Raw genomic sequence first — 11,247 nt, 5'->3', positions numbered from 1 at the left:
CCTTATCTATATCCATTTTCACCTTCGAGGTCAGAGCTAAAGCTTTCACCTTTTAGCTCTGATCAAACTGAGAGAGTATATCATCAATTTCAAAGTGTGCTTTTCCATTTTCATATTGTGGATGAAAGCTTCATAAAGACCATGTTTCTTTTGATTAAACTCTGTCTGGTTCTTAAGTTGTTGCTGATGTTATAAGGTTTGAGCTCAAATCAGAAGTTTATATGCACTTGCACAGATAGCTAAACCAAGTTCCTTAGAAACAATTTCCTTCATTTTTTCATGGCAGAATTTTGTTCTGTTTTTGTATTGCAAATCAACAGAACTTATCACTCTACATACTATTGTTAGCAAAAGTAGTAGTTTTCATTAGAAAATCAAGTGAAAGGTCTTACCAAGACTTTTCAGAGTTACCAACAAACCTTCTTATTTAAGAAATATGTCTTGATTCGTGGATGAATCATAAAATAATCGAGTTGCGGGAAAGTTATGATATATCCTAAGCTACATTTGAGACAGATTCTAAAATCTCTATAACTTTTTTTTGCTATGAAAATCCCTATAACTTAAGGTTGAGATCAATTCCATGATCAGCAGCTGATCCAAATAGGTCACATGGTCGTTGTTCTTGGTCATCATTGCTCGGATCACCAGAGGGTATAAAGCTGTAGAAAGGCTTCTTACTTCTCCATTGCATAGTCTCATCCAAGTCTTTTAGTTTTTGTTGTTGTTGTTCATACTAAAACCAAGATGGTTTAATGAAACGGTCTAAGCAACTTAATCAAATTATAATAGAATGATCTCTAGTTTAGTTACCTGTAAACCAAGCGGGATAAACCTCGGGTAATGACGTGGAATGGACGTAGGTGAATCAATGGCGATGGGGTTGCTAGTTGTTGTACCGGTCTCTTGAACCGGAGTTATACCCATTGACCGGTTTTGTGTCGCATCCGGCCTAAAACATACACATTCAAGATTAGGATTTTGGGTGTATCAAGAAAATGAGCGAATCAAAGAAACACAAAAACATTAAAAACAAAACCTTATGATTGTTGATGTTGTGGTTGGTCCAACACTAGGTTTCGTGGTGTCAGTGAGAAAAGGCCATGGCCTCTTCTTAGCAGTGAATATCTATGGAAAGATACCAAAGAAACAAATCAAAAACATTAGAAAACGTAACGTTTTTCAGAAAACAAATTATGGCAATAATATCTCAATAAAAAATCTTGCCTTTTTATTTTCTTCTTCAAGAAACTGAGACACAGAATCGACGCAAGATCTTTGGTTTGAAGGGGGCTCTATGAATTGATAAAATCTTCCTGCTCCTGGAGATGGATTCGGTAGATTCATCTGCATAAATCATGACCATAAAAAACAAAAAAATGTTTTGAACTTATAACGTAATTACAAAGAAAGTTTACTCATAATTAATCATGTTTTCTTAATTACCATTAGAGAATGTTGGCTCCTCTGAAAAATCGGCGCCGGAGGAATCAAAGATCCGTACGAAATCGGGAAAACCGGTAACGTTGACGCAAGTTTCTCGGGGAAAGAAAAGTTTGGAGAAGTCATCACTAAATCATAGACGCTACTAGCCGGAGCAAAGAGAGTGTGATGATGATGATCAATGTTTGGTAATGAAGGAGACGAAGAAAGTGGAGGTTTGTACTCTTCTTGAAGACGGATCTTCTCGAGTTCAGCAACACCAGGTCCTCTTCGTCGTACTTTGTCTTTCTTCTGTTTCTTCCGACAAGAACCAGAGGACTCATCATGTAACTGTAACTCTCCATAGCTTCCACTACTTGTGTTGTTGTTACTACACATTGTTCTCAAGTGCAGAGAAAAAGTATTTTTTTTGTTTTTTTGTTTTTGAGAAACAAAATGATGATTCAAATGGGAGAGATTGAAGGAAAGGTAAGATCTGAGAAGAAATAGGCTCTTCTTGCGTAGTGAGAAAAGTCGTGGGAATTTAAAGAAAATTCAAAAAAAACTCCATGTTTTTAGCTTTCTTTAGATCTCTCTATCTCTATCTTTCTTGTTCTTTATATGAATGAGAAAGTGAACAACCTGGAGATAGAGAATCTACATCGGTTTCCGTGATTTTCTCTCGGAAAAATATTGTGATTCTCCTCCACCAACAATATTTTTTTATAGATCATTTTTAATAAGTTTCGCTTTCATGAAAAGTCCATAATTATTTCATAACCCCATAGTTATTAAATATTTGTAGATTTATCTCTTTTATTTTTCAGTTCAACAATTTTACTAAATGAAAGTTGTCTTCTCTTTCTTTTTTCGAGATCAATGTTAAAGAGATTTCATCATCGACCAAACAAATAAGGAAAACTGAATCATCTACGTTACACATAAAATGCAATTTCTACAATTTAGCCAAAGTAGGGACCCTTAGAAAAATTGTTAGTTTGTTAATTTATATTAAGAGTAGGGGCCTTTATGAAAATTTTATAAGTAGAAAATTTAATTTTCTATTTCAAGAAGCTGGCGAGAATCAGAAAACGTTATGATTAATCGGAAAATTTGGGGGATATTCATTATTTTAGAAATTGAAACTTGTATGGATGGATCATGGATGGTCCCGTAACAAAAGCGGGCCAAAGCCAAAATATGTAACCCACTTGTGAAATATTAGTCAATAAGTTTCTTGTCTTTTACTCTTTTATTTCTGTTAGAATGTTTATAACTTTTAACTAAATTATGTATTTCCTTACTAGCTAGGGGCTAGGGAAACAAATTTTCAAAACAACCTATATGCATCACATCTCATATAGATATTTTTGGGTTTAATGTTATGTGTTCTCTATTCAGAAATGAGATTATATCATTATATTGGCACATAGTTCCCATACAAAATCCCTGCGTCTATTATATAAAGAAAACGAGAATCATAATAAAAATTATCTTTGTGTGTTAAATTTTAGTTTTCCTGTTGTTCTTGAATATGTAAACAATACAATAATGATGATGCATCATGTATATCCTTGCGTCATCTGTATCAAATAATTTATAAATTGACCTCCTACTTGTAAATGGCCCATACCCTACGATGATCCAACGCAAATCACGTGCCCAATATTTTCAGAAATCTATAATCATATAGTATACTATTGACATTGATTTTGTGATTCGATTATAGAGAACATTACTGATTACACTGCTCTCCCTATGTTTTCAAAGACAGCGTTCGAACGCTGTGCTACAAAATTAATTGAGGTTAAATATTACGAAATTTAGCATTATTAAATTGAGTAACGAATCATCAGAAATCTAGGTGTTGTTTCGCACGTTATAAGATCAACTGTAATAGTGATTCGACAATATCCGTTGAGAAATGGGTTTATGAAATGTATGTTTTCAACTGTTAATGGATTCTTTTGTTACGTTGTCAACTGTACAAAGTAAAGTAACCCATTGCATGGTAAATATAAGTATAAGTGTATAACTCATTACATAGTGTTATGTCATAAAACAATCGGCCAACCAATCAGGTAATACTGAACATATGATATTAAGCTGTTCATTCTTAAAATGAAAAAGAATAAAAGAGAGACAGTTATTGTAGACTAGCAAGAGAAAGAGAAAACAAGGAACAGTCATGAGGTTGAATTCTACAATATTTAACTAATCTAGGAAATCAAAACCTGACTGAATTTAATGTGATGAAAATGAAAAAACAAGAGAATTAGATATCATCCAGAGAATGAACATTGTATACTTTGTAAGCAAAAAAAGTATTTATAAGTAGGTATAGTTTATTCTTCCTCTCAAATCAAATTAACTAATTAAGTGTCATTTTATGATTGTTTTCTGTTTCATAAAATAATTAAGTGTATCTTTTAATGTCAAATTTTACATAAAATATCTAAATTAATCTCAAATCTTTAGTAGTAATAGAAGTATAGAACATGATAGCTACGCCTTACAAATTTAATTGTACAGATTGATGAACTCTAAAATACTCGAACTTTAAGCGGAATCAAAAATGCATTTAGATTTTGATATCAAGAACAAGAACAAAACAGAAATATCAAGCAACAGAAGAAAGTAAATATGAAAAACATAAAATAGAATGAATGTTAAGGCGATTTAATAAGTTTTAAACTTAGAGAGAAAACCACATCTCTTGAGAGGTTTTACCAAATCTTCTCAAAGATTATAGTTTTAGCTCATTCTCGCTAACAAAATACAAACTTTCTCTTTTCCCTTATTTCCAAATGACAAGTGTATTCCCACTTCCCTCCATCGATCTCTTTTAAACAAGAACCTAAACTACAAGACAAGTTTACACGCCTGACACATGTGTGAGTTGCTACTTCGTGTTTTGGAGACTCCGCCCGGTACATAAGCTTCCTATTGGTCCTTTAAGTTTGGATCTCGAACTTCAACCGTAAATCACGAAGGAGTGTAAGCTTTTTTTTTTTTTTTGGTCAAAAGGAGTGTAAGCTTTTGTCTTGACTTTAAAGAGATTAACTCCCCGCAAGAGTAGTCTTATAAGCCACCTCCTAGGATCAACAACTAATATTACTTTTGCATAGACTTTTGAAGATTTGACTATATGTATATAATAGTATTCTACGTACCGTAAGAATTAGTCTCTTTTCTTGTAGTATGTAAAGTAAGGAGGTGACCATCATTGCACTTTTCGACATTATAGTATATGGATGATGATGAAGAATGCATTATTAATTAACGCCAAACATTGTTTAATAACAAACTTGATTGATATTCAAAACTCAATATGACCATATACTTGCGAAGACAACTAGTGTGTTCTAGTCTTCCGTCTAAGAAAGTTGAACTAGAAACGGAAGGATGCAGTGAACCATGCATAACTTCTCGATCTAAAAATAAAAAGTCGACTTTCTCTTTTCATAACCAGCATCTCAATTCAAGTAAAATGACATAACTGCATTTTAAGTTATATATCCTTAAAAAAACAAAAGTTATATCCTTTGTACATTTCACATCAATAAGAAAAAATATTACAATAATTAGCAAAATTAAAGAAAAAAATCATATAATTTGACATATATAAAAAATCACTATACTATTCTTTCTAAGACTTTATCTCCATTGCTAGTCATTGGCTCAGCCAATCTACGACACACAGGACAAGTTGCGTGTGATTCAAGCCACTTACCGATACATTCCTCATCAAACATGTGCATACAATTTGGTAAAACCTTAATTACAACATTCTTGGGGATTAATCCTAAGCAAACCGGACACTCGATCTCCTGATTGTTGCTCTCAGGATCATTATTATCCGGTTTGTAAGAAAAGGTGGGAAAGGCAGCAATCACGGAAGCGCTAAGCCCTTGGCACCGTGGCTCTCTTCTTCCTTGGTTCTCGTTCTCGGTTTCCGGTGATACATCAAACCTACGGCGTTTGAGTAAACAAATAATGAGAAGGGCGAAGATGACTGAGATAGTCACGAGAGACGTTACGGAGGCGAACCAAAGGATGATTGTGTTTAATGAAGGATCATTGAAACCCATCTCTTTGATCTATAAAAACACACAAAAATGGCTCTCGAAAGTTAACAAAGATAGAAAATCTAATAACATATCTACCGTTTTTATATATAGATCATTGAGAGTTGACATTCCCTTTGAATATGTTTGGATTAAGAGTTGAAATACGATCACCACTATAATGAACTTGGGAACATTATGATATTATCAGTTGAATTAAAGAATATGGTTGATTTGAATCGGTAAACCACAAATGGGATTAGTTTATTGGTTTAGTTTGCTGCTTGTGGGGTTCTGTGAAGTTTTGTATATAAAACAAATTAACAAACATAGAAGTTGAAGGAAAAAAAATGCTAAATGGATAAGGATATGAACGGGGTCATGGTCGCATTGGATTAACTGTCTACATATCTGAAAAGACATAAAGATTAAACAAAATCATTAATAGCTGCAAAATTTTGTAGGAACCCTATATTTATACTGGTGAGGAAATTTCTTTTAGGTTAGTTTGTTGTTCTACGTACTTTGATTTTATATATGGTTATAATTTTTGAAAAAGCATGAAACTAGAGTAATAAAGTCAAATTAACAGTTGTCAACCTCTTGGATTTTTCATTCTCAAATGTCTTTGCGTTTTGTTTTTATGGAGTTTCTTTTCATATTTTTTTAAAGTTGATGATAAAAATATAACCATCTTATTATCTTAAGTCTAAAACAACACTTTGACTTCATCAATTATCTTTGGTCACATATTTGCCAATTAGAGCCTTACGAACATTTTGGACCAATTGTTATGTGAAATATTATTGGGACACTTTGGACCACTTTTTACATACTGTAATCATCGAAAATAATCATCAAAATTTATACTTTTTAATCTCCCAACTTTAACCTTATAGATAGAAAATGATATATTTATTGCGTTTTTGTTTATATCTTGAAGTGGTTAGTATTTCTAGCTAAAGAAATTGGAGATGAAATTTGTAAGTTATTCCTCATAGTGAATTGTTTTGTATATGTAGTCGACTAAAATCTTGAGCGATATGATAGAAAAGAAACAAATTATGTATAACAATATATATACTCTTATTTCCTTTTACAAATACTAGTTTTTGATATATTTTTTACAGTGATAAAAATGATTTAATATATTACTATATTCTTTAAAATATACTACTACTCAGAGCATCTCCATCAGTAAAAGTAAGGAAAGTTTTTCAAAAAAAATATATATATATATATATTTTAATCAAAACAGAAATATTAATTATTATTTAATACTTGAACTAATAATACGATGACAGCTGTCCAATTTAGATGAGAATAGTTTCTCAAAGTTTCTCCTGCGAGAAATTCAATTCTCCTTCTCTCTTACTTTTTCTTTCTTCTCTCTTACTTTTTTTTTTTTAATTATTATTTTTTTTATTAGGTATCTCATTGAAATACTCCCAATGGAGATGCTCTCATTGATTAAGTATGCAAAGACCTACACTCAAAACCAATGTCAACCAGCTTTCGAGATCTTCCCATTTACTGTGATTATTCAGTAGAATTAGGTACAAACCACAGTTGTGGTGGCTGGCTCGAGCTGCTGAATCCACATAAATTTGATCTTAACTATTGGGACATTTAATAATCTCATCTTTAAAAGATTCATTAATTTTGTTTCTTGTCTGTGGTAGATGGATCAAAAAGGAGTGTATGGTAGGTGCAATATCGATTTTGGAAACTTCGGACCCCCTCAGGCCCTCGGCCGAAGTCAAATGATTCTGCTAACCATTGCTTTTTTGCTCATCATTATAGACCAACCACTTCGAGAAACCATTTGATAAGAAGTATAATAATCACTAATATCCAAATACGTCAACTAACTCATATCAAGATAAATACTATCTTTTATGAAAAAGCCAAAAATATTTCAAATTCATGTACTTCATTATTTTGTAATAAAATGATACTAATAATTTCATTTGGATTTGTGTTATGTTTTTTTAAAGTGATTATATATATAGCTACTACATAAACAACCATACATATTGTTGTTTCACTTTATAGCTAATTAGCTATGTTATCAATAGAAGTTAAACAGTGAAAATGACATAATACATAGCTAATTAACACACACAAAATTTAGAAACATCCGCTTGGACTACAACATCCCACTTTTAATTTAATTAGAATCTTACTTAATGATATGATCATAGGAGTGTTTGTGGTTTAGAAAAATGGTATAATTTGAAAAATTAAAAGATAGTTGAACGGTAAGGGATAGTGATTTAAAAATATTTATTGATTGGTAAGAATTTTAACAAATTTAAATAGTTTAGTTGATATATAGTCAATCTCAATTAGTAATTCATAGACAGTCATCAAAACCATCATAATTCTTAACACATTTATCAATCGGTGGTGGCTTGAAAGTTCAAACTTCAAACTATCAAATCATAACTTTAAAGTTTAAACATACACAGATGGTTAAGCTGTCATAGTTGATATTTAAAGGAAAAATACCATAAACCAAAGTGGTTTAAGTTTTCCATCTTCTAATTAATTTTTCACTACTTTCCAACTTCTTCTTTTTTTTTGTTCAAACTACTTTTCAACTTCTAAATTTAGAGGAGTATATACGAGTCACGAAAATGCAGATGGGTGTTATATAATTATGACATCTTATAAGGAAAGTAAAAATATTCCATAATAATTACAAACTCTTCGTATCTTCAAAAAGACGATATACAACGTGATGAAAAAAGAGAGTAGAATCTGACAAATCTTATGTATATTTTTTTAACATTAAACTGTTGGTGTAACATTTGGATTTAACAATTACTGATTACTAGTACAAATAAAATAAAAATAAAAATGCGGATTACAGCCTAATATTTCCAGTCTCTCCACGAGTCACGACGCTGTAATGATGTCCCTTTTAAAGTCTTTACTTCTTCCTCACTACAGAGACACAGAGCAAGCAAAAACCCTTTAATCATTCATTCAGTCACCAAATCTCTTGTTCTGTTTTTCTGTCTCTCTGCTTCAGTGTTCTTCGCGGCCTTTACCAGTTTTTCAGTTCTTTGACGAGCTTCTTTCATTGGTCCTGAACTCAGGTTTTTGTATCTATCTTTTGTTTCTTCGTTGAAAACTAGAACTTCTTTTTGCTGTGTTTCAATGGTTGTAGATTGGATCTGGAGAATAGACAATTTAGTGGTTGTGGTTAATGTCATTTCTTTTAGTAAAGTTTGAACCTTTTTCGATTTTCATAGCATTGGGTTTGTTTTCACTCAAGTATTTATGGTTTGCTCTCTAATTGAATACACTTTTCAATTGGGTACTTGATTTTGTTGATTTTGCTTGTGTTTTGAGTCGTTGAGTACAAAGAACCAATCCAATAATCATTAGCTTGTATTCACATTCAATTTTTGTATATTAAACAAAAGAGTTTCTGTGGAGTAGTTGATCCTTAAACATTAGCTGTTTTTTTTATTAACCAGAGTATTTTGGCTTCAAATCTCAGGGTTAGAGCAGCATTTGCATATATACAAGGTGTTTTGGTGACAATTGATAGACTCTAAGATGGGTTCTGGGAATTTGATTAAGGCAATAATTAGATTGAAGAAGAGTAAACAAGGAACTGAAAAGGTATGTGTTACATTACATTGGCAATTAACCAAATGCTGAATTGTGTTTTACAAAAGTGTTTCTCTGTGACAGAAAAAAACTAGTGCTGTGAAACCAAAAAAAGGTTCCAAGAAGAAGGGTACATCACTAGTTACTCGTAGTGAGGATTGGGCTGCTACTCGGATTCAGACTGCTTTTAAAGCCTATAAGGTTCTTTGAGTTTTTGTTTTCCAAATTCATTTGCATGATTTTACATTTTTTACATTGGAAGTTTAAAGGGATCTTGTGTTGTGGACAGGCTAGAAAAAGCTTACGGCGTCTAAAAGGAATTGCAAGAGCAAAGTTATCAACTGAGAAACAATCTGTGAAGAACCAAGCTGTGGTCACATTGAGGTATCTTCACTCATGGAGTAAAATACAGTCAGAGATAAAGGCTCGCCGAGTTTGCATGGTAACCGAATGGCGACTGAAGAATAAAAGATTAGAGCATCAGCAAAAGCTTGAGGCAAAGCTTCATGATGTTGAGGTAAGATTTTTGTGAAAGACTGAAACATGTTTTTACTTTCTAAAACTGTTACTTGAGATGTTTAAAGCTCATGCTGAGTTTGATATAATTGCAGGTTGAATGGAATGGTGGGTCAGAGACAAAAGATGAAATCTTGGAGAGGATACTTCAAAGGGAAGAAGCGACGATTAAGCGAGAAAGAGCCTTGGCATATGCTTTCTCTCATCAGGTATAGAATAAAAAAGCCATTTCTTTCTTGTTTGCTGCTTTTGATATGAGAAGAAAAGTTTTAATCCTTGACCTTTTTAACAGTGGAAAGCTGATGGTAAGACTCAGTGGTTGGGAAGTTATGAGCTAGGAAACACTAATTGGGGTTGGAGCTGGAAAGAGCGTTGGATATCTGCTCGGCCTTGGGAAGTAAGATATTCAGTGACTCCTAAGAAACCAAAGAGCTCAAAGACAGACTCAAATTCACCAGCAAAGAGAACAGTGTCATTATCATCAGTTCCAGCCAAAACTCCGTTTCCTGGAGCTAGAAACACAGTGAAACCGCGGAGATTGTCATTTCCAGGTGCTTGAAGTGAAGTTAAACTTTGTTTGCATCTAAAGAGTATACACGTACACTTGAAGATTTGAGGGTATATTTATTTGGTCTATGTTCTGTCTCTGGTGTGATGTAAATACATGTATTTGTTATGTAGGCAACGACCTTTGTGATTTTTCGTTTGTTTTAATACATGCTACTGTTTGTCTCTTATAGTAACCCCAAACAAAATTCTATCGTTTTCTATAAAAGTCCATCCCCAAAAGATTCGAGTCTTAGACGATGATCGGATTAATCCGATTGACATTAATCCGATTGACATGCCTACCCTAAGTTTTGATCTTGTTTCTTTCCTATCAATTTATAATTTGGAGTACATTAGTGTAGTTTCATTGTAAGTTTTTCTAGGCTATGCAACTCAAGTTTTGACTTTTGAACCACTTTCAATCCAATTGCCGATTAGTATCACAAAGTAGAACATATTTTTTAATATTACGAGAAAATGGTGGTACGGACCTTTTTCTCCGTACCACTATTTCTTTACCGTCCCTCGGCAGGACGGTATCAACCAAAACCTCAACCTAACTTAGGGCAAAAAGCTTTTTTTTTTAAGTGTCATATTGCCAAAAGTTCCATTGGTCTGCCTTTCAAGCGAGCCTTGGCTAGCGGACAACTGTTGTAATTCACTGCAATTCCATGAAGTCGGGAGCATCAGCCGCGTCGCCAACGGCGAAAAGCTTCAATTTTGGATCTTCCAGACTCTTAGCCTTGGCGCAGCAGCTGCGTGTATACAAGCCGCCGCTTTCGTCATCCTTCGACGAGAGGGAAGAGCTGCTTGCGTACAAGGAAAGCACCAGGAAATCGATAACCCACGTTGGGTTTCAGGAATCTATGGCTCCGGTGAGGTTCAGACCGAAGAAAGCTGCTGTCTTGATATGTCTCTTCGAAGGAGACGATGGTGATTTGCGTGTGATTCTTACTAAGAGGTCTTCCACATTGTCTACTCACTCAGGTTTGTAATTGCTTTTCGAAAGTTTGGTTTGCTTAGTCTCATATAAATCTGATGATGAACATCTTTGGAACAATTTTGAAAT

The 11,247-nt window shown here is 33.2% G+C and overlaps 4 protein-coding genes across 8 annotated transcripts in view; 2 read left to right on the top strand and 2 right to left on the bottom strand.

The window, feature by feature from the left end:
• Positions 1-251: 251 nt before the first annotated feature.
• On the bottom strand, positions 252-2,154 carry AT2G34010 (verprolin). 2 transcript variants are annotated; one of them, NM_128952.3, is made up of 5 exons: positions 1,447-2,154; positions 1,228-1,347; positions 1,040-1,128; positions 814-952; positions 252-736 (listed from the first exon to the last, which is right to left on the bottom strand). In NM_128952.3, exons 1-5 carry the CDS (start codon positions 1,819-1,821, stop codon positions 557-559), a joined length of 903 nt encoding a protein of 300 aa, NP_180948.2. In that variant the 5' UTR covers positions 1,822-2,154; the 3' UTR covers positions 252-556. The 2 variants fall into 2 exon arrangements, with proteins under 2 accessions (NP_180948.2, NP_001325210.1); NM_001336480.1 differs by having other exon boundaries at positions 252-952.
• A 2,792-nt stretch (positions 2,155-4,946) lies between these two features.
• On the bottom strand, positions 4,947-5,759 carry AT2G34000 (RING/U-box superfamily protein). Its single transcript, NM_128951.2, has one exon. It carries the CDS (start codon positions 5,511-5,513, stop codon positions 5,058-5,060), a length of 456 nt encoding a protein of 151 aa, NP_180947.1. The 5' UTR covers positions 5,514-5,759; the 3' UTR covers positions 4,947-5,057.
• Positions 5,760-8,178: 2,419 nt separating this feature from the next.
• On the top strand, positions 8,179-10,435 carry iqd9 (IQ-domain 9). The gene is made up of 6 exons (NM_128950.5): positions 8,179-8,593; positions 9,001-9,125; positions 9,198-9,314; positions 9,403-9,630; positions 9,725-9,838; positions 9,922-10,435. Exons 2-6 carry the CDS (start codon positions 9,060-9,062, stop codon positions 10,186-10,188), a joined length of 792 nt encoding a protein of 263 aa, NP_180946.2. The 5' UTR covers positions 8,179-8,593; positions 9,001-9,059; the 3' UTR covers positions 10,189-10,435.
• Positions 10,436-10,631: 196 nt separating this feature from the next.
• The window catches only part of NUDT22 (nudix hydrolase homolog 22), a 10,295-nt gene continuing 9,679 nt past the window's right edge, over positions 10,632-11,247 (top strand). Inside the window, exon 1 of one of the 4 annotated variants that reach the window (NM_001336478.1) lies at positions 10,632-11,165. In NM_001336478.1, coding sequence (NP_001325146.1) covers positions 10,850-11,165 — 316 coding nt within the window. In that variant the 5' untranslated portion in view covers positions 10,632-10,849. The remainder of the gene's footprint in view (positions 11,166-11,247) is intronic. The other 3 variants (NM_001336477.1, NM_001336479.1, NM_128949.3) reach the window with 3 other exon arrangements.

Source organism: Arabidopsis thaliana, chromosome 2, assembly GCF_000001735.4.
Source record: "Arabidopsis thaliana chromosome 2, partial sequence".
Taxonomy (NCBI): domain Eukaryota; kingdom Viridiplantae; phylum Streptophyta; class Magnoliopsida; order Brassicales; family Brassicaceae; genus Arabidopsis; species Arabidopsis thaliana.
The sequence above is the reverse complement of the archived record's forward strand: the minus strand, read 5'-3'. Positions and strand labels throughout refer to the sequence as shown.

Coding starts and splice junctions, on each gene's coding strand:
- AT2G34010 (NM_128952.3), bottom strand. CDS start 1,821: ATGTGTAGTAACAACAACACAAGTAGTGGAAGCTATGGAGAGTTACAG. Junction 1,348..1,446: donor GGAGCCAACATTCTCTAATG/GTAATTAAGAAA, acceptor TGATTTATGCAG/ATGAATCTACCGAATCCATC. Junction 953..1,039: donor ACAACATCAACAATCATAAG/GTTTTGTTTTTA, acceptor TGTATGTTTTAG/GCCGGATGCGACACAAAACC.
- AT2G34000 (NM_128951.2), bottom strand. CDS start 5,513: ATGGGTTTCAATGATCCTTCATTAAACACAATCATCCTTTGGTTCGCC.
- iqd9 (NM_128950.5), top strand. CDS start 9,060: ATGGGTTCTGGGAATTTGATTAAGGCAATAATTAGATTGAAGAAGAGT. Junction 9,631..9,724: donor CAAAGCTTCATGATGTTGAG/GTAAGATTTTTG, acceptor ATATAATTGCAG/GTTGAATGGAATGGTGGGTC. Junction 9,839..9,921: donor CATATGCTTTCTCTCATCAG/GTATAGAATAAA, acceptor CCTTTTTAACAG/TGGAAAGCTGATGGTAAGAC.